The sequence below is a fragment of the Giraffa tippelskirchi genome, chromosome 2 (genome assembly GCF_054371585.1).
Source record: "Giraffa tippelskirchi isolate mGirTip1 chromosome 2, T2T-mGirTip1v1.2.pri, whole genome shotgun sequence".
NCBI classification, from domain to species: Eukaryota; Metazoa; Chordata; class Mammalia; order Artiodactyla; family Giraffidae; genus Giraffa; species Giraffa tippelskirchi.
This window is the reverse complement of record NC_137276.1, coordinates 104,808,601-104,831,835: the sequence shown is the minus strand read 5'-3', so window position 1 is coordinate 104,831,835 and position 23,235 is coordinate 104,808,601. Positions and strand designations below refer to the sequence as shown.

The window sequence follows — 23,235 nt, the reverse complement described above, 5'->3', positions numbered from 1 at the left end:
CCTTCAAAGCAATAAACTAAGATGGAAAAGGGCTTCCCTTGTGGCTCAGATGATAAAGAATCTGCCTGCAATGTGGGAGACCCAGCTTCAACCCCTGGGTGGGGAAGATCCCTTGGAGAAGAGAATGGCATACCCACTCCAGTTTTCTTGCCTGAAGAATCCTATGGACAGAGAAGCCTGGCAGGCTGCAGTCCATGGGGTTACAAAGAGTCAGACATGACAAAGCTCTCCAGAGGAGGCAGTGAGGTGTCAGCTCTTCCAAGGGTAGACCCAGTGAAAACTGGATGCTAAATATTTCTCTATTCCTTTCAGAATTCCTAGGAAACAATTATCAAGTGTGACTACCTGGCAGGAACGTAAAGAGCACTTTTCATGACCAGGAAATGTATTATCATCTACAGTAGGCATCTTCATGAGCTGTTTCTGATGACCCAGCCTACTTTTAAAGCTCACTATAAAAACAAGGTCTTTATGGACTGGTGGGAAATGGAATTTTGTTGAGCGCATATCTATTCAAGCTGTCAAAAGGTTAATGTTTGTCTTGAAACCCTGAAACCCTGAAGCCTAAGAAAGGTTGGATGCAAGAAGCCTCGTCTCACTGCGATGAACACAATTAGCAATCACTGTGCTGTGGGAAGTGGGTCCTGCATGTAGGATCCTTGGGTCTGAGCTGATTGTGATTGGGTGAGTCCAAAGGGAAAATGACTTCCCTCGAATCAGCACCAAAGCCACGAAAGCATCTCTCTGACATCCAAGGAGACTTTGCTCTCTAAATGAATGCCAGAGTGGAGTTCAATTTTCAATTATCTCCAGGGTCTGGGATGTGGGGAGAGTAGAGAAAGGAAAAGGTGCTTTGGAAATATTGAAGAAGCCAAGCACAAAAATAGCAGCAAGCTTTCATTTCACATAATCACAAATTACTGGAAGGAGTGTTCCCATAAACACTGTGTCTGAGCCCATCTCGTCCATCCGTTGTCTGTCCATTTCCCATCCTTCTCCTGCCCACCCCCCAATTGTCTGGCTCTATGGAATCAATACATACTTCAGCTGATTGTTGGTTGACTCAATTTCAGATCCCAACAGGCAGAAGGAACGTGGCAGCTGGGACAGAACAGCTGTGGCAAGAGCCCAAAAGAACACCAGAGGATTGACAAGAAGCATCTACTCCTAGGTTCACTTTTTGAGAGAAAGGGGTAGTCTTCAAGAAAAACATAATTTTTTCACTTCTTATTGAATTAAATCTAGTAATCTGCAAGTAATTAGGCTTCTCGCTCATAGGTAGCAAATCCTGTGAAGGATAATAATAAATGCTCTGTCACATTAACACTGGAAAAAGCCAAGTCTGTAAATGAAAGTGAAAATGTTAGTCACTCATTCATGTTCGACTCTTTGCGACCCCATGGACTATAGCCCACCAGACTCCTCTGTCCATGGGATTTTCCAGGCAAGAATACTGGAGTGGGTTGTCATTTCATCCTCCAGGGGATCTTCCTGACCCAGGGAATGAATCCAGATCTCTTGCCCTGCAGGTGGATTCTTTACCATCTGAGCCACCAGGGAAGCCCAGTCTATAAATAATTGCCCTTTAAATTCAATGATCCCACAGCATGGGTTAATCTTCTTCCCTCTTGAACTTTCAAGGCCTGGCTTATATTTAAGGGGCTCAAAGTCTCTTCTCTTTGGGGACTATCTTTACTGTGGTCCCCAAAGAACAGTTCCTCTGGTTGTGTGGGGAAGCAGAGATATGAAGATTTCGATCCTGGTTTGTACATCATCAAAGGGAAGAAATGGTCATTTCTCATAGTTTTTAAGTAGCTGATCTCACAGTCACGAGTCCAGAGTTGAATTTAAAGCTCTGGGGCCCAGGAATCCAAGAGCAGATCTGCTCCTTGATGTCTCCCCAAGACAGTGATGGCAAAATTTAGCATCTCTACCCTGCATCACTGGCAGGGAGAGCACAGGACAGTACATCCCAGATCAAGAGCCCTGGCCCCAGGCCAGATGGCAGCTTGTCCAGGCCTCCAGGGGGGACACCTGGAATCCTGGTGGCCCCCCTTCTCCCACCTTTCTGGGCCAGGGTGGTTGGGTGAGTTATCCAGAGACACAGTGGACTCCACACATAGAAAGCAGCATTTCTAGAAACCCGTGTGGCTTCCAGCACCAGCTCATTGAAGGAAGCCTGCCCCGCCTCATCCATGTTTGGACACTGGTGGCCCAAATCCCAGGAGGCAGAAGCTGCCACCCTCTCCTTCCTGCTCCAATAACCCGGACTTCTGGGGGCAACCGACCTGCTTTGCCTCCACCCCCATTTCCAGCTGGCTTGCATCCACCAGGGTTTCCCTTCAGATGGGGTTGAGATGCTCACAGACTGCAACCACCCTCATCGCCGCCCAGGCCACATCCCCAGTTAAGTACCCCGCATCTCTGGCCACCTCCTGAATGACACCCAATTTGGGCCGGGGGGCTAAAACTGACTTCACAAACACGCATTAACCTTTACAGGGAGAGCCTAATTGCTCCAAGAATGTCAAATATGTCATCTTTCCCGAAAGGGGCTTCCCTTGTGACCGGCTGGTGATCAATCTGCCTGTGATGTGGGAGACCTAGGTTCAATCCCTGGGTTGGGAAGATCCCATGGAGAAGGAAAAGGCTACCCACTCCATTGTTCTGTCCTGGAGAATCCCATGAGCTGTATAGTCCATGGGGTCACAAAGAGTCACATGGGATCACTTTCACTTTTCCCAAAAGGTCTGACAGTTTTCCTTTTTTAAAAAATATGAAGCCAGCCAATGACATAGCAGTTAAAATAAAAGGATGATACTGGTGGACTGCTTTTCTTTTTTTTTCCTGAAACCAATGTAGTATCAGGGTTCAGAAATCACACCTTCACCATCTTTGTAAAGCTGCCATCACTTACAGTCTAACAGCTGACATTTTTAATTAGGGAGGCTGAGAGGAACACTCAGGGTCTGGCCAAGAGCCCTGGGGGAGACATGAAGGGGTAAAAAGCAAGACAGTGCTCCCCTCTTGCCCCTCCCGACTCACCACCCACCCTTTCCCTCAACATCGTGCTGTGGCTTTAGTGGATTCATCCCATGGGTGGTACTAGAGGTGATCAGAAGACAGAAGAAACAAGATCTGGGTATTCATGAATGCCTCCTGGGTATTCATCTGCTCAAACTGTCAGGTAAAACACAGACTATTCAGTTCAATTTGAATTTCAGATAAACAACAAGAAAAAGTTTAGTATAACTATGCCTCCAGATATTCCATGGGATACACTTACAGTTTGGTTTTTTTGGGGGGGAGGAGCTTATCTGACATTGAAATTTAACTGGGCATTCTGAATTTTTATTTGCTGAAATGTGGCAACCATAAAAGTCTGTAAAACAGCCTGAGGCTGGGACTTCTCTGGTGGTCCAGTGGCTAAGACTTTGTGCTCCCAGTTCAGGGGGCCCAGGTTTGATTCCTGGTTGGGGAACTTGATCCCACATGCTGCAACTAAAGATCCTGCGTGTCAAAACTAAGACCCGGTGCAGCCAAATAAATAAATAAATAGCCTGAAGAATAGCTGTGCCCTTCAACAGAAGACCACAGACCTTGTCAGGCTGCTCCCCACATAGCACCCTCTCTGGTTTCTGGTGCCTCCCTGCAGGTTCTGCTATTCCTAGTGTGAGATGCTACATTGTTCTTTGTGGGTTTCCCTAAACTGCATGAAAGTGAAAGTCGCTCAGCCAGGTCCAACTCTTTGCGACCCCATGGACTACACAGTTCATGGAATTCTCCAGGCCAGAATACTGGAGTGGGTAACCTTTCCCTTCTCCAGGGGATCTTCCCACCCCAGGGGTCAAACCCAGGTCTTCTGCATTGCAGGTGGATTATTTACCAACTGAGCCACAAGGGAAGCCCAAGAATACTGGAGTGCGTAGCCTATCCCTTCTCCAGCGGATCTTCCTGACCCAGTAATCAAACCGGGGTCTCCGGCATTGCAGGCACCTTTGCAAATGGTCCTTTGGAGTTGACCCTCTTCGAATGACTCCTGTGGAAGTTGTCCTCTGGTTCCCCTCAGAATCATGACTGATACATTCATCACTAAGGACATCCTGCTTCACTCTCCCAGCATCACTTTTTTAAAGTTCCCCATCCCCAGCTCTGAGTACCATCTGTAGCATATACTGCATGTGTGCTTGCTAAGTTGCTTCAGTCATGTCCGACTCTTTGCAACCCCAAGGACTATAGCCTGCCAGGCTCCTCTGCCCATGGGATTTTCCCAGACAAGAATACTGGAGTGGGTTGCCATGCCCTCCTCCAGGGGATCTTACCAATCCAGGGGTAGCACATCCTAGGTACTCAGCAAATATTTCCTGAATGAATGGATGAACGAATGAGCACAACCAAGCTAGAGTCCAGAGTGCTTTGCAGCATCCCACTTCTGGTAGTTAAGGACCCAAAAGTCTGCATCTTGAAGCGACCCTACTCTAGCCAGCAAAGAATAGAAAGCGATTCAGGATGTTCTTGAAGAATGGTGGAGTGAGAGAAGGAGAAGGAACTGAGGGGTTAGCAAAGAGGAGCAATTTACCTGTGTCCCAGATAACTATTCCTGCAGAACTGATCACCCCGAGTTAGCAGCTTCAGCACAAGAACTGAGTGTTCTCTTCCCCCAGTGCTGTAGGTTAGCAGGCTTGGCTGAGCTTGTCTTCTCTTGGATGGAGCCTCCCACACAGCTTCAGCTGGATGATCCCAGGGCTGGGGTCACCCAAGAACTTTCACCCATATTCTTGCCATCTGGGAGGGGAGAGCCAGCAGAGTCTGACTGGGTGGGCACTCTCCAGGCCATTGCCCATGGACTAGCTGGACTTCCTCACAGCATGGTTCTTCTTTTTTAATTTATTTTTTAAATTTTTATTGGAGCATAGTTCATTTATAATATTGTACTAGTTTCTTGTTGTTGCTGTTGCTCAGTGGCTCAGTCATGTCCAACACTTTGTGACCCCATGGACTGCAGCACGCCAGGCTTCCGTGTCCATCACCAACTCCCAGAGCTTGCTCAAACTCATATCCATTGAGTTGGTGATGCCATCCAACCATCTCATTCTCTGCCACCCCCTTCTCTGCCTGCGCTCAATCTTTCCCAGCATCAGGGTCTTTTCCAATGAGTCAGTTCTTCACATCAGGTGGCCAAAGGATTGGAGCTTCAGCTTCAGCATCAATCCTCCAATGAATATTCAGGTTTGATTTCCTTTAAGATTGACTGGTTTGATCTCCTTGCAGTCCAAGGGACTTTCAACAGTCTTCTCCAACACCACAGTTCAAAAGCATCCATTCTTTGGCTCTCAACCTTCCTTATGGTTCAATTCTCACATCAGTACATGACTTCCGGAAAAACCATAGCTTCGACTATACGGACCTTTGTCAGCAAAGCGATGTTTCTGCTGTTCAGACAAGCGAATCAGCCATACATGTACATGAATTCCTTCTTTTTTGGATTTCCTTCCCATCTACTGGAACTTCTTAAGTGGTAACTGGCTTCTCCCACAGCAAACATTCCCAGAGGGAAAAAGCAGAAGCTTCCAGTTTCCTAAGATCCAAGCCAGGAAACTCATAGTCCCCCCTCTGCTGCATGCTGTTGGCCTGAGGAGCCTCAGCTGCCCTGAAGCAAGAGGAGGGACTAAGAACTCTCCCTCCACAGGCCAGAGAGTCTGCAGCAATCTTTCATCCTCTTCAAATCTGACCCCAAACAGGAATCACACAAAATCACAACCAACATACAAAGTGATCCAGGAATATGTGCCAAGGACATTAAAAAGTCAGGAAAACTTTAAAGAGAGGGAGGTTTTAAGCCCCTGACTTGGAAAAGTTCTTAGATGCAAATTTTCATACCTAAAAAGTTCCCAATGACCTATCTTCTTGTTTAAACCAGGGTACCAGTTTAGAAAGTACTGGGTGGGGGGTGGGGGTGGGGGGAATGTATCAATATTATGAAATGACTAATACATAATGAATTGGCTTTCTTGGGGGGGTGTGCACTGCATGGCATGTGGGATCTTAGTTTCCTGACTCATGAGCCCTGCAGTGGAAGTGCAGAATCTTAACCATTGGACTGTCAGGGAAGTTAATATTGAACTGTTTTTAAATAGGAGTTTGTACGTGGTACCACTCAGGCCAGTCAAATGGCAGGCAATATGTGCAGGGACCCTAGGAAGTGACCAGGCTTGACTGAATGATCTGCTTAATAATTTATAACAAGGAGCCCAGGTTTTCTTTCTTTCTTTCTTTTTTGGCTGTGCTGGGCTTTCTCTAGTTGTGGTGCAACTAGAGAGGCCTTCTCATTGCGATGGCTTCTCTTGTTGCAGAGCATGGGCTCTAGGCACACAAACTTCAGTAGTTATGGCTCCAGGGCTCTAGAGCATAGGCTCAGTAGGTGAGGCTCACGGGCTTAGTCGTTCTGAGCCATATGGAACCTTCCGGAACCAGGGACTAAACCTGTGCCCCTGCATTGGCAGTCAAATTCCAATCCACTGCACCATCAGGCAAATCCAAGGAGCCCGGGTCCTCAATTTTCCCTGGACCCTACAACTGATACAGCTGGCCCTGTCCTTGGTCCTTGGTAGAGAGCAAATGAGGTCAGGAGGCAGCAACTAAAGAAGAGCTAAGGCTGAGCTTGTAGGAGCTTGTCTTCCAGAGCCCAGGCTGGGTGACGTCATGCCAACCTTGAGACACACTCAGCTGTGTGGTGACCCATCACCTTTGCTCCCCTGTCTGCCTCTAAAGTGAAAGGCACCTGCCCTCAGTGAGGCAAAACCACACTGATGCAGCCTGTTTGCTAGACGAGGTTTTAGCACAGGGCCAACAAAATTCACTATCACATTCTAAAGTCACTCTTAAAAACAGGATTTCAGATAAAGAAGATGTGAGATACACACACACACACACACACACACACACACACACACACACAGGAATACTACTCAGCCATATAAAGGAATGAAATTTTGCCATTTGCAGCAACATGGATGGACTGGGAGGGCTTCCCAGGTGGTGCAGTGGTACAGAGTCTACCCACCAATGTAGGAGACGCGGAGATTCAGGTTCAAACCCTGGGTAGGGAAGATCCCCTGGAGAAGGAAATGGCAACTCACTCCAGTATTCTTGACTAGAAAATTCCATGGACAGAGGAGCCTGGTGGGCTACAGTCCATGGGGTTGCAAAGAGTCAGACACGACTGAGCATGCACTCATGCACACACGGATGGACATGGAAGGCATTATGATAAGTGAAATTAAGTCAGAAAGAGAAACACAAATACTGTATAATATCTCTTATATGTAGAATCTAAAAAATACAATAAACTAGTACATGTGACAAAAAAGAAGCAGACTCACAAATATAGAGAACAAACTAGTGGTTACTGGTGGGGCGAGGGAAGGGGGAGGGGCAACATGGGGTAGGGGATGAGAAGGTACAAACTATTAGGTATAAATAAGCTCCAGAATATACTGTACAGCACAGGGAATACAGGCAATATTTTATAATAACTATAAATGGAGTATAACCTTTAAAATGTGAATTGCTATTTTGTACACCTGTAACTTACATAACATTATACACCAGTTTTACTTCAATTAAAAAAAAATTTAAAGAGGATTCAGAGCTAATTTGTTCTCAGCTTGTCAGAGTGAATAAAAAGTAGTCACTTCCTGAGTATGAGGGATCCACTTAGGAAAGGATAAAAATTGTACTTGGAGTGAAATAGCACCGTTTCCTGGCTGAATTGTCTAAATTGAGCCAAATCTTGGCAGTTAATTATTATTAATTGGAAACTCTAACTCATTACTGATTAAGAACGTTGGAAGAAACCAATCGCGTTGTGTGGATTTTACAGAAACTCACAACAACCTTCTGGGGCTCTCCCGATGCCATGTTCTAGGATCGCTGGTGAGAGCTTTCAGGTGAGACCAGGGAGATGTCTGCCTGCGGGTCTGGGTGAGTCTGTGGTTGCTCTGAGGAGACTTCCTTGTTCTGCACAGCTCAGACAGGAGAGCAGGTCCCGCCTAAGAGGAAGTCCAGTGCCTGAAGGCAATTCAGCCCACTCTCTTGCCTGAACACACAGACTCCCAAGAAGGAACATGAGCTGTGAGCTTCTCTAATGCCTTTGTAATCACAGATGCACCCCTCTGATAGGAACCCTACAAATTTCAACATCTTATCATGGAGCTCAAGCTGCAGTCGTAGTAGATTCTCTCTTCTGAAAAGCTGCTTGTTGTGCAAATCAATTTTATACATAAAATTATGAATGTATCACCTGCTTAAAAAAGCAAAACATATTCAAGTACCTGAGAAGCATTATGTCCATACAAATAATTGATAAGCAGAATAAGAAACATTCCTGTCTCCTGATGAGGACAAAGGATAAACAGATTATCACTCTCCTGGTACAAGCTCATAATTCATAGGCTTCAAAAGATCTTCAGTGGGAATTCTTTCAGCATAATTTATAAATTCATTTTTTTCAGTAAAACATATGGGCCTTCTCCATACGATACAAAACTCTATCTTCAGTTGGTCTAAAGCTATCTAAAATTTAATCTCAAAAAAAAAGAAAGGAAGCAAGGACAGAAGGAGGAAGGAAATACAGATAAACCCACAAGTTAGAATATTGCTTCAGTGTTTTATTTTGAAAATTAATGGGCTGTCCCTGTAATAGTCTGTGACCACACCTATGTGCCAGAGGCTAGTTAACTAAATTGATGAGATGATACTGCTGTTGAGACCATGGTTTCCAGTTTGGCCAAGATGTAAGTCTATTAACCTCCTTCAGTGCTATAGACTCAGACCACAGCCCAACCTAGTTGCCCATTTACACCCCAGACCCCTAGTCAAGAGAGAACTCAGGAGAGCGTGAACATGGGGACAAGCTGGTGTGTTGGACCTCAGGCCAGTTGACCCACCATCCTTCCTGTGATTTATGCAAACTTGGGCCCTATCTCCTGACTCCCCAAGGAACTTGGGCTGACATAGCCTCCCCAACTCCCCTCCCAAGTCTGCCACGGAATCGGTTGCACGTGAGAGCATTTTAGGCTATGAAAACACCCACAGACATAGAGAACTAAAACCAGGAGCAGGTAAAAAGCTCCACATCTATTAACAATGCTTCAAGCACGTTTACTCCAAAGACAGTGGATCAGCAGCATTGTGTTTATCCATGGTATTTACTAGCACACTGAAGTTACTATAAGGCTCAGCCTGAAGCAGGGGCGGGGGGGATATTAACCAATCAGCCACTCAGTTGAGATTGGCAGAAATAAATTCCCTGTTAGTCCTAATCCCTAAAATAACCTTCGCAAAGAATCGATTCACTTGTTGAACAATATTACCCATTGACCAGGTCTGTGTGGATACCCCGATGGTTTCAAGGCCTGGCCTTCTAAGCAATTCCAATGCATTCTTTTCCCATCTGGATCAATATCAGAAGCAACCTTGTGCATCCATTCATAGCTTCTTTCTGGAATAGAAAAGCTTCAGAACATTCCAAGCTCATAACATAAAGGGCACCTCCCGTTAATAGCATTTGAGAGCCATGTTAGTACAATATTTCATCCATTCTTGTTTTGAATTTTTTTCTGGTTACTTCAAATATAGAAAAAGAAGGAGGAAAGGGCCAAGTGACCCCTGATGGAGACCAGAGTGATTTGATGTTTCACCCTGAGAGCTCTGTGGTGTTCAGGGCAGCACACACGATGCATCAGTCCAGGTGAATTCAGGGCTTCCTGCAGGTTTTACTGCTCTAACAGGAAACAGATTTAGAACTTTCTGATCTGGGAATTGTTGCACATCTCAGTGATTGATTATTTAGAGACATATTTTTCCCATAGCCAGATGCAGTTTAACCAGCACATCTCTGAGACCCATGGCAGCTCAGCATTCCAAGTTACCACTTTCCCTGTTTCAAAGGGCTTAGAGGCTCAGCACGCTGAGCTTCCACCTAGACTCATATTGAGATTCATGCAGAATTGACCTATTACATCCTCAGAGTACAGGAGAACTGCGCAGAGCCCTGGCTTTCAGACCCCCGCACACAGCAGCCTACTGAAACGTCCAAAACCCTCCATCCAGCCTCAGGCACCATCACGTCCTGTATTTGAAGCAGAACCAAGTCACATCTCCACCATAGGCAATAACAAGGCATGATCCCTCCCTAGCCTTTCTGGATATTGCATTTCCTCCTCTTGCCTTCCAGCCCAACCTCCCCAGACCAAGGAATCAGACCAGCCCTGCAGCATCTCCTGCCAGAACTGACCTTCTCTCTTAAGCATGGTAGTGAGCATTCAGTCAGCTCTTTTTGTACCCAGTTCCAAAGCTGTCTCTCCCTACTCCAGGCTGATCATCCATCCTGCGTACAAGACTTGTCCCACACACTTCCACAAACCAAAGGAGACAGAGGAAATGTAGTCCAGGCAAAATCTGCCCACGTCGATTTGTGGTCATGGAAAGGTCAACAAGATACCAAAATAAAAAATGGAGTATCTGCCGGGTGCCCTGGAGCCAAGGGGGTGGGTGTGGGCAGCATGGAAGGTGTTTTGGGAATAAATATTTGAATTTTAGTTCTTATTTGAAAAATCGGGCTCAAATTAATGCTACTGTATCTGTCTCTATGTCTGTGAATGCAGGTCCTTCTCAATCAGTCTCTCTCTCCACATACTTGATAGCAGAAAAATTAAATTGCACTGTGTGTGTCTGTGTTCCCTCAAAATCAAAGGCGAGATAAACTTAACTGTGATTTTTAACTTTATTCAAAACAAGGAGAGGAAAGTACCCAGTACAACCATCTTTGACCTTATTCGTTGTTAGTAACTATAATCACATAAAAGCAAACTAAATCTTGGATGCTCCTAGTACAATCCCACACCTACTAGAAACTTCTCAAGCCATGACCTCTTTTCCAAAGAAGAAGCACCTATCCAAGTATGGTGCTGTATTTTTGCTCAGATACTTAAGAATACACCTGCCGCTGCAGGAAACCTGAGTTTGATCCCAGGATCAGGAAGATCCCCTGGAGAAGGAGATAGCAACCCGCTCCAGTATTCTTGCCTAGAGAATCCCACGGACAGAGGAGCCTGGACACCAGGCTACGGTCTGTGGTCTCATAAAGAATTGGACATGACGGAGCACGCACACAACACAACAACTCACATCTCAAAGAGAAGACAACTGGGGTAAGCCTCACAGGTATTTCAGAAAAATACCTTCCTTCTGGGTATTTACCTACAGCCAGGACTAGGTGAGGAGATTCTCTTATCAAACTCAGGTATGTCCATATGCCTTTCACCTCCAAATGCAGACTTTTGGAAGCAAATGTATCACAGCTCACTAAGTCAAGAGAAATCCATTCCAGTTTTAGAAATTCAATCTAGCTTGGGTAAGCCTCCAAGCGCTAAAAGTAAGCTCCATCAGAAGTTTATTACTCCTAAATCTTTCCTTCAGATTGGAAGTCACCCAGCAGCCCCTCTCCTTCCAGTGTTTTCCCACTTTTGTTCATCAATAAGGAAATTTAACTTACAGTCTCTCTGAACAATGAACACCAAGATAAAAATCAAGAGACACAGCCAAATTATTGTTTTACAAAATGAAACCTTTTGGTTTTGTCCAACCCTGAATATTCATTGGAAGGACCGATGCTGATCCTGAAGCTGAAGCTCTAATACTTTGGCCACTTGATGCAAACACCCAACTCACTGGAAAAGATGCTGATGCTGGGCAAGGTTGAATGTAAAAGGAGAAGGGGGTGGCAGAGGATGAGATAGGTGAACGGCATCACAGACTCAATGAACATGATTTTGAGCAAACTCCGGGAGATAGCAGAGGACAGGGAAGCCTGGTGTACTGCAGTCCATGGGGTCACAAAGAATCAGACACAACTGAGTGACTGAACAACAACAACAAACCGGCAACTAGTGGTAAATAATCTGATTCAGATGATTGTGTCACGTGTGAATTAAATGTAGCAGATGAATTGTAACTGGAGTTCTGAAGTGGCGTTTCACTCAAGTGGAGAGTTATATGAGCTTCCCTGGTGGTTCAGACAGTAAAGAATCTGCCTGCAATGCAGGAGACCCACGTTCAACCCCTGGGTCAGGAAGATCCCCTGGAGAAAGAAATGGCTACCCACTCCAGTATTTTTGCCTGGAAGATCCCATGGACAATGGAGACTGGCAGGCTACAGTCCATGGGGTCACAAAGTGTCAGACATGACTAAGCAACTAACACACACACATAGGGAAGTCCTATGTGCAAACAAATGAAGTTCTTGGCCAAAACTACTCAATCATAAAGGCACTTTGTTCAGATAAGAATGAAAATCTCTGAATTATCGAGATACTAATGAATTTATTTTTTTAATTAAAATATAGTACAACTCTAGTATTTCTGGGGAAAAAAATGTCTTCACACTGCAGGTAAGATGAGGACCATCTGGGTTGTGTATCCAGGGGTTGGTGTACTGGAGAATAAGGAGAAGTTCAAGGTTGTTCTGTATAGTATGGGGTGGATATATGTTAAATTTCACATCAGTGAATACCACGGCAACAACAACAATGACACAAAAATAAATCTTAGAAGAATCCAGATTCCTAGCCAATGACCCTTTTGAGATAATATTTAACAGTATTTCAGCAGAGCTCAAGAATTTAGATCTCACTGAGGTTTAATGTATCTGACTTGTGTCTTCTGTAATCCAGATTAGAATTTCAAGGCACCCAGAATTCACTCCCATAGTCTTCATTATGTGAGTGGTTGTCCTCATTTGTTCAGTTGTGTCCAGTTTTTTACATCCCATGGACTGTAGCCTACCAGAATCCTCTGCCCATGGAATTTTCCAGGCAAGAATGCTGGAGTGGGGTGCCATTTCCTGCTCCCAGAGACCTTCTCAATCCAGGGATCAAACTCAGGTCCCTTATGTCTTCCACACTGGCAGGCAGATTCTTTACCATTAGCACGCCCTGGGAAGCCCATAGCCCTATAGTCTTCATTGGGGATGGTGATTAGTTGCTAAGTCATGTCCGAGTCTTGTGACACCATGGACTGTGGCCTACCAGTCTCCTCTGTCCGAGGGATTTCCCAGGCCAGAATACTGGAGTGAGTTGCCATTTCCTTCTCCAGGGGATCTTCCTAACCTGAAGATCAAACCCAGGTCTCCTTCATTGCAGGCAGTCTCCTGTATTGCAGGCAGATTCTTTATCGACTGAGCCACCAGGGAAGCCCCTATAGTCTTTATTGCTTTGTACTAAATGGAGACCTCAAGTAAATTTATAATATTCAAATTGTAGTCAATTAATGACATTTTTGGATATTCATTTTACAATTAATTGACTACTATCCTGATCTCATAACATTTTGATAGTCTGTGCTTCATTTTTCTACTCTCATGGGTCCCTGTTTCTTCAAAACATGTAGACAGCTTCATTTGTATTAATAGGAAATATACATTAAGATAAAAGCTCTCTTGAGAGACCCATGATGACAGAATAAAATGAATTTCAATGGGATGTAATATTAGGTTAAAACAGAAATTCTAAGATGATCGTCTCATATTGCAAATTTAAGAATAAGGAATTAGGCAGCTTAGATTTTTAGGAAAACATTTAGACCACTTCTAGAAAACTTTACCCCAAATTTAATATTTTAATAAAATACCACATATGTATATCACACATAAGCGGTTATATCTGAAATTAAGATAGAACATGTTAATAACAATTTGAATGTATACAGAGCCATGAGTCTTTAACTATCAAATAATCTTTAACTATCAAATAGTCTTTAACTATCAAATGAATATCCTCTAATATCTAGAATTATATAAAGAAAAGCTTTATTTGTAGCATTTTGAATTTTTCCTTTCTGTTTACTTTTACACTCCCAGAAAAGACATATGCATTTTTCACTAGAGTGAATCAATTTTTGTTGGAAATGAATTTCATGCTTTATAATACTAGAAAGCAGTGTCTTCTGTAACAGCTGATAATCCCCTCTGGTGCAAAGCATTGAGTGCATAGACTTGCTTTTAAGGACCTGTGGATGCCAAGGGAAAGCCAGGCTGCAGAGCTATTGAGCACAAGGGACCTAGTCCTGCCTTGACCACCACTCTGCCAGACCCCAGACTCCAGGGTCCTCCCACGTGAGCCGTGAGTTACCTAGGCCAGCAGTTCTCAAAGAGCACACTGGTTACCCTGAGGGGACTTCCTTCCTTTCAGGGAGCCCACAAAATCAAAATCACTTTTATGGTACTAAGGTATTATATTATCTGATACTTTCAAATTATGGTGCTGGAGAAAACTCTTGAGAGTCCCTTGGACAGAAAGGAGATCAGATCAGTCAATCCTAAAGGAAATCAACCCTGAATATTCATTGGAAGGACTGATGCTAAAGCTCCAATCCTTTGGCCACCTGATACGAACAGCTGACTCGTTGGAAAAGACCCTGATGCTGGGAAAGACGGAAGGTAAAAGAAGAGGGCAGCAGAGGATGAGATGGTTAAATAGCATCACTGCCTCAGTGAACATGAATTTGAGCAAACTCCAAGAGACAGTAAAGGACAGGGAAGGCTGGCATGCTGCAGTCCGTGGGGTCGCAAAGATCGGACACTACTGAGGGGCTGAACAACAACAACATGTGTGCCTGCTAAGTTGCTTCAGTCGTGTCCGACTCTTTGCCACCCTATGGACTGTAGCCCACCAGGCTTTTCTGTCCATAGGATTCCCCAGGCAGGGATACTACAGAGGGTTGCCATTTCCTCTGGGGAAAGATCCCACAGGGGATCTTCCCAACCCAGGGATTGAACTCACGTCTCTTATGTCTCCAGCACTGGCAGGAGGGTTCTTTACCACTAGTACCACCAAACAACAACAAGGGATTATTTGCTTGTTAAAATCTCATCCTCTCATAGGTACACAGTGGAATTTTCCAGAGGCCACACAACACATGATATTCAACAGACTGAATGTAGAAGCAGCTGTCTTCTAGGCAGCCAGACATTACAGCTATTTGCAAAAATACAGAACTCTTCCACTATCTTGCAAAAGTATTTTTTCTGTCTTGGAAAATATTATTACTTTTTATTTTTAAAATATTATCTATGTTAACATATTTTAGGTTTGTCACTTTATTTTTAATGAACAAACAAGTAAATCCTTTAATAATTTCTCCATTTCAATTTCTAACATGAGAGCCATCAGTAGATATAGCCAACAAATCAGAAGTTCTTTGGGGTCTTTGAGAATTTTTAAGAATGGAAAGAAGTTGTGACAGCCAAAAGGTTGAAAACTGCTTCATGAGAGCATCTCTGAGAAGCCTTTTGACCCTAAATCCCATGATACCAAGGTTGGCAGGTTCCATAGATGTTAACTCCATTGACAAAATGGACATGAATCTATGAACCCAGAAAATCAGGAAACTCCTGTGTGACAGTCCACCCTTCTCTGTTTGAGCAGCTCTCATTTTGCTCCTCTCTGCTCTCTGAACTCCTTGCTAATAAACCCACCAACCCCCAACCACACAGAGAAAATGGGAAAAGCCGTGGGCATCAGGAAAGGCTTTCGAAAGAGCACATTTCCTCCCCTACCCTCCCCAGCCCTCAGGTCTGATCAAGACATTCTTGGGTACCAGTCCCTCTTTTTATTAATACAATGAACTTTTCACCCCAGGGGTCACCACCGCACAGTCCCTCTCCAGGACAAAGGCCCAAAACAGGCGAGTGAGTCCACAGCCACAGATGAGTGACCCACCAAGAAACATTCTAGAACTTTAGACTTGCTCAGGCCCCACTCAGATTTGAAACGGAGGTTCCTAAGTGGTTTTCAGGGCCCTAAGGAGTTTTTACAGCTGGGATATGAGATTGACATTATCTACAACTGGATGAGCAGCATCAGCTTAAATTCCATCCAGCAGGAAGCAAGGGATAGTTTTCCATGAAAGGTAAGTTCATTTTGTAATAAACAAAAAGTTGGAACACCCAGGGTCAGGGAAGATTCCCTGGAGAAGGGAATGGCAACCCACTCCAGTGTTCTTACCTGGAGAATCCCATGGACAGAGAGCCTGGTGGGCTACAGTCCATGGGGTCACAAAGAGTCAGACACAACTGAGTGACTGAGCACACACACGGGAACACCCAGAACTCAACCTCACCAAGACCACAACCCCAACCCTGGGCGCTTACTGGGTTTTTATTCTGGTGACCAGTCATCCTCCATTATAACCACTAAAGGTGGGGAGCTGGGCTTCTTCCCAGCTCTGTCGCCTTCAGAGTCCATGCTCTTCCCTTTCCCAGCCACATCCCAGCTCCTCCACTGCCAGTCTGTTTCAAAGATAAAATTTAATGATCCTTCCTACAATTTAAGGCTGAGGTGGAGACTGGAACGGAGAAAGTAAATGCTCTGGTCTCTGCTATTACTTTTATCTTCTGTGAATCCGTGCAGTGACGCTGATCCAGGACCTCCCCAAACCAGCACCCTACTCTATGTACGAGGGAGAGCGAAGCGAGTTTTAAACCTCCTTTCCTGTGAAGTTGAGCACTTCACAGTTTTCAAAGCACTTCTCTCATTTGATCTCGTTTTATCCTCACAACAACTCGGGTGATTCTCACCACCCCTAATGAAGAAAGCAGAGAACTATATTTGCATCGTAATTATCATGTTGCTCAGAATGGGCATCCTCCTTTGGGAAGGAGACTGATCTTATCTACTGCATTTAGCTCAGTTTTTTTTTTTTTAAACCACACCATGGTGCCCACTTTGAATTGCTAAAATCCACTCTACACCAAAGTGCAGGCGTAGATAGTGGCCGATTTGGTTGAAAGTTGTGATCCACACCTGCCATGTGCCCAAAGCTACAGACAGGAAATAAGTAAGTGGTTAGACTATTCATGGGGTCTTACCATTTTCACCAGATGGCTTGTCTTTTCCATTGGTTGTCCCAGCTCCTTGTCTCTAAAGGCATTAAAAAAGAAAGAAATTGTTATCAGTCACTTTCAGGATTATTTTTGTCTCTTTCATTGTTTCCAATACTTTTTGCATTGTATCAAGTTCTATGTCACTTTGTCTCAAGATGGTTAAGGCATGATGTTCGTGAGACCAAGAAAAGATCAGTCCAAGACAGGATGTATTGAAATGTCACAGACTGCCTCCCTGGACCAGATCCACTGCTCTATGAATTCAGTTCACTGGTCACAAGGGATAGCAGACAGGAGACTGTTGATGAAACATAGCATCAACAGAAACACAAGGGAAGCAGCAAAGAGTTTGCACCAACTGTGACAAGATCAGAGCTATCACTTTTGTCAATGATTACACTGCCACATTTTTATTCCAATCACTATGTTCAATGTCTCATCTTCAAATATATGGTAATCAATTTTAAAAAGTCTCAGGTCAATGGTCAGAATCTCTCCTATTGTTAGGTTACTTTTCTGTCCATGTTTATGCCTATCTTGTGTATTTTCAATTTACCAGGCTGACCAAAAGGAATGTTTTATGGTTAATCTTGAATCTTTGGGCAAGATTCTCTGGATATGTGGCCTGGGGAGCTATGTGAAATGTATTGCATATGCAGGCATATAAGCATGTTTCCTCAAAGCTTATCCAGCGACTGCCTTTAAATAACATGCTGTTCAGAATTGTTCTAGTCCATGGAGAGAGAAGTATTTTGTCAGTCCAGTTTTCTGCTCATCGTCAGAAAACATGCTTCAGGTTGAGAAAAATAAATTGATTGTAAAGTCTCTAGCTTTCAGGCGCAGAAAAAGAGGCCAGGCAGGGAGCTGATTTGTCCAAGTTCACGAAGCTAATTGGTGGTGCAGTCAAGGCTGGAGACTGGACTTCCTGCTAAGGTTAGTACCTTGCAGGAATTGTCATCATTATGTAACTCTCTGATGGGATCCTGGAAAGAGAAGCAAGGCACTGATCAAGGAGAAAATCAATATAGATGACTCCCATCAAGGACCAGAATGAACTTAAAATTTATATTTGAGTCCAAGACTTCAGCCTAAAGCAATATAAAAAAAATTATTAGTTCCTATTATTGTCCAATGTTGTCATGAGAAATTCCCAGGTCCTTGGCCAACCCTTGATTAACAGAAGCTGGATCATCTGGAAAAATCTTGCTTGTATGTTCTGATTAGTGTAAATAAATATGGCAAATGAATGATAGAGACTTATGTGAACAAATTTAAACATCCCTGTGTACACTTACTACCTGATGCAGATGATAACTCAAGAGAGAGGAAAAGCCAAGCCTTCCATTTATTACAAATCCCATCACACACACACACACACACACACACACACACACACACACACACACACACACACACACACATCATGTACACACAGACTCCATCTCAGTCAATGAGAAGTGCAAATGCCCACCCAGGTCAGAAGAGTACTCTGCTTCATTCCAAGATGAAAAACCACCTCTTTCTGGCAGGAAGTGGAAGGAAAGCCTAGATAAACATGGGTTCCTTCTTCTTATTTAATTTTAAACATTTTCTCAGAATCCAGACCTGCCCATGTTCCCATGGAAGAGAAAGGTTGCAGTTCTGGCCAAACATCCATTGATCTTCAATAAATTTCTTCCACTTCGTTCCCTGTATCATAGCATCTTTATCTAAAGCACTCAACTTGTAACACATAATCATCTTTATTTAAACCAAATTACACATTTCTTAAATACAGTAGATTTGTAAGTGAAAATGCCACTTTATTCTTGCCTGTGTTTACTCAGTTTCATTTTTTAAACAGAAAGCTGGTAAATTTGCTGCACAGGATGGAAATCTGATCACCATTGTGAAAGATCAAAAGTGACACAGCAGCCAGTTAGGGCTTGAACCAGTCCAACCCTCCCTCCTTCCCCACATCTTTCATAGAAGACTCAGAAGACATGGCAAATTCCACAGAATAAAAGGACAGGGTTTCAGAGCCGAATAAAGCAAATTCAACAGCATACAAGTGCAAAATAGGTGCACATCCAGCTTCATTATCTTTAAATACCTTAAACACTGACACCTTTCAAATGTCCTGAATACTTCATTCCATAAAAGATCACCTCTAAGAAACCTGAAGAAAACCAAACTGAAACGTGCACTGAGGAAGAAAAGGGGTTCATTTTCTAAAAATTTCTAAGATAGGAGTTTTGTGTCAGGTCTTATATAAAGGAGGCAAAATGAAGCCGATAGATGTCATAAGGAGATTGTGCCTTGCATCAGAAAATGGTCCCTACAAAAAAGAACTAGTCACCCAAAACATCTTGTTTCAGAATTCTTTCAGACCTGATGACATTTTTAAGGCAAGGCTGAGAACAGTGAGGGGAGCAGTCAAGAGCGCTCTTGTTCCCTCCAGGGGACTCCAGGGTCATCACTTGTGATTGTTTTATCACTAGGGAAGGAGCTGAAACTCCCCTGAACCAAGTATCTGGAGGGGGCCTGAGTCAGGCTGGGGCTCAGGGTGCCGAGGCCCAACAAGCTCTAAGTGGTGCTGGGCATTATGAACTCGGTGAATTACGACAGCATTCTTAACCAGGTAGATACCACCATGGTCCTCATCAGCATCACTCTACACTTTGTATCCCCAGGCACAGAGGACTTGCTCAAGGTCACACAGCTGGGAAGTGGCAGAGCCTGAGCTCCAACCCAGCGGCTCTGGCTCCTTAGTTGACCTTTGAACCACTGAGCCTGCATATCCCCTAGTATCCTTCTGAGCCCACCCCACCTCCACCCAACACACAGCAGGTGGGGAGATTGCTACGTGGAGGGCAGACAGCACCACAGAGAAAAATAGCTTAAGAGAAAATGTATCACCATCAACACCCTGCTTCTATCACCAACAGGAAGTGTGGGCTTCCCTGATGGCACTAGTGGTAAAGATTTCTCCTGCCGATGCGGGATACACAAGAGACCCAGGTTCAATCCCTGGGTCGGGAAGATCCCCTGGAGGAGGGCATGGCAACCCACTCCAGGATTCTTATATGGAAAATTCCATTGACAGAGGAGTCTAGTGGGCTACAGTCCAGGGGTCACAGAGAGTCAGACACGACTGAGCACACACACACTGATGACCTCTGCAGAATTTCTCAGGAAGTATAAGAGCCCTGTCTAAGGATGCAGCCCAAAATGTTAATATGACAGCATTGGAGCCTCCTTCTTCTGCAGCACAAGCAGGAGGTTTGAGGATGCTGGGGAGTCTATGGAGTAGCCATGAGGAAAGGGGATGTGAGCCAACCAGGAGAGGTGTTCTCTGGGTCCTCAGTCCTTAAACCCTCGCCCAGCAACTCCCACGGTTCTTGGGAGGAAGGTTTCCTTCCTCGATGATGTTAACGAATACAAGGATAGCATTTCAGAGTTTGATAAATCCCAGTTAAGTAGAGAACAGACTTGTAGACACAGTGGGGGAAGGAGAGGGTGGGATGAATTGAGAGAGTAGCACTGAAACATATACACTGCCATATGCAAAACAGATAACCAGTGGGAATTTGCTATATGACACAGGGAGCTCAATGCTGTGCTCTTTGACAACATCGAGGGGTAGGATGGGGTGGGAGGTGGGAGGTTCAAGAGGGGGGGACATATGTATGCCTCTGGCTGATTCATGTTGAAGCCAACACAACATTATAGTGCAATTATCCTCCAATTAAAAATAAATGAATTTTTTTAAAAGGAGCCTAAATGAAGAATAAGTGTATATAGTTCCTTCTTACAATCCAACATAATACCAAGTACTCATAAAAAGGCACGACTGGTTTTCAAAAGTATGATTCTTACAGTGATTTTCCCTGTCAGCCCCCTGACACCAAGGGCTACAGGGAAATGACAAGGAACATGTCTTAGCTCTGCTTCCCAGAAAGCAAAGTGCAAGGCAAGAGCTGTTTGTGCTACAATTTAATTGGGGAGGGAGGTTCCAGGAATGAGTGGGGAGGACAGGCCAGACAGCATGCAAGGAAACAGCATCTGGTAGGCACTGCCAGGGGCACCTAGACCCCGAGACTGTGCCCTCCAGCGATGCTCAAACTGTGTTCAAGGACAGATTCCCAAGATCCATGAGCTCCCATATCTCACTGGCCCCAGACATGCACCGTGGAGCTTAATTCCTGATGCTTCTAGTCTGGGCCATGTCTCCAACACGGTGTCTGCCCAAGGACAAGGAGGACACCCCTGGGAAGGAGATGGAGACACACGGCATGGGCAGGAGGTGGCATACTGTCACTAAAACCTGCCTGAAGTCTGCAGAGCTCACGCTGGCTGCCCACCCACTGGGCCCTCCCTGATGGGACCTGAAGTGACACAGGAGAGGTGTCTGACTCAGCACATCAACTTGGCTGGTGAGTCTTTTCAACCAAGTTGCAAGCTCACAGACAGTACTTTCATATTAGAAACTTCACTAGTGGAACAGGCCACACCAATTTTCTGGTAAATAACCAGCTTTGGAGCCACTTCTTCCTGTATTTTGGGCTCAGAGTGTGTGCGGTCAGTTTTTGCTACATCTAGGGTCCGGGACTCATTGGAACAGGCTCTGATGCTGGGAAAGATTGAGGGCAGGAGGAAAAGGGGGTGATAGAGGATGAGATGGTTAGAAAGCATCACCAATTCAATGGACATGAATCTGAGCAAGCTTCGGGAGATAGTGAAGGACAGGGAAGCCTGGCGTGCTGCAGTCCATGGGGTCGCAAAGAGTCAGACACGATTTAGTGACTGAACAACAGGGGCCGTGCACATATCAGTAACACCCATCTCAACAGTGTTGGTTGGAAGAGAAAGTGTGCTGTCGTCCTACCCATCATGAACAGACTGAAGCCCAATCCTACTGCGTAACCATCACAAGCCCCCATATCCTCTGTTCTTCCTTGTGAGATCTATCACAAAATCTTTGTGTTCTTGGAGTAATTATCAAGTCACTGGCTATAGGGAGTGAAGCGTTCACCTGCCTTGGGCACAGAATTTAAGACGGCATCAAGAAACTCGTTAATCAGTACAAATGCTGCCCTGGGTCATGTTTGCATGGAATCTGAAGGAGGACAAAAAAGTCAAGGCATAGGAGCAGAGAGTGAAATGGTGGTTCCCAGGAGCTGGGGTGGGGGAAAGGGGAGAAGCTGGTAAAAGGGTACACTTAGTTATGAGCAAGGTTAGAGGATCAAATGTGTTACATGGTGACTGTGGTTAATAACACTCTGTTGTAAAATTGAAATTTGCTAAGAGAATGAAACTTAAGAGCTCTCACCAAAAAAAAAAAAAAAGAAAAGATAAAAATTTTAGGTGATGGATGTTGAAATTAAACCAATAATGAGACTCCTTTCACAGTGTACAGTTATGTCAAATTTTCCAGTTGTATGCTTTAATCATGTTACAATTTTATTTGTCAAGTATACATCAAAAAGGGCTTCCTAGGTACTCAGTGGTAAAGAATTTGCCTGCCAGTGCAGGAGATGTGGGTTTGATCGCTGGGTCTGGAAGATCACCTAGAGAAGGAAATGGCAACTCACTCCAGTATGGAGAATCCAGTGGACAGAGGAGCCTGGCAGGCCACAGTCCATGGGGTCACAAAGGGTCGGACATGACTTAGTGACTAAACAACATACTTCAACAAAACTGGGAAAAAGGCAAATAATACCTTAATGCAATATTTTAGAAAATCAAAACTACCGCAAAAAGTCATGATAAACAAAACACCCACATTTTGCACAAAGACGAGACAGATGAGAACCACTGACATTTCCTTTTGCCACGCTCTTGTGTGGCTCTCCCAGGTGCTGGCCATGTTTCCCTAAAGCAAATAAAAGACTCAGGAAGTTGAGTGATTTCATGGATTTATACAATTATTCTAATACAGTCTTTGAAACCTTTCTTCTGCAGCTCTCTCAAGGGCCAAGACTATGGGTTATGATTCATGCTGTCATTTTTCAAGTTTTTATTCTATGATTTCTAGAATACTGCAGTGGAGGGTCTCGCCTTTCATATTTTGCTGTTGATACCCATAAAATTGGTCATGCCAATCAGATGTCGTATAGGACCCAGAATCACTAAAACCTGCTTCCTCAGTAAAGCAGACACAGAACCCTGGACAGATTATGTCTGCTTGGAAAATCCATTCAGCCAGTACATATTGTTTTCATCTTTAGGATAAAACACGAGTTCCCATGAAAAGACATTTGCTTTTCATTTCAGAAGGTTGGAGAGAATGAAATGTGAAATGAGCTCCAGAG

General features: G+C 44.4%; 1 protein-coding gene across 1 annotated transcript in view; it reads right to left on the bottom strand.

The window, feature by feature from the left end:
- The window catches only part of PCP4 (Purkinje cell protein 4), a 122,047-nt gene that overhangs the window by 18,862 nt on the left and 79,950 nt on the right, over nt 1–23,235 (bottom strand). The window contains exon 3 of the mRNA XM_081574157.1: nt 16,928–16,979. Within this exon, the coding sequence (XP_081430283.1) occupies nt 16,928–16,979 (52 nt within the window). The remainder of the gene's footprint in view (nt 1–16,927; nt 16,980–23,235) is intronic.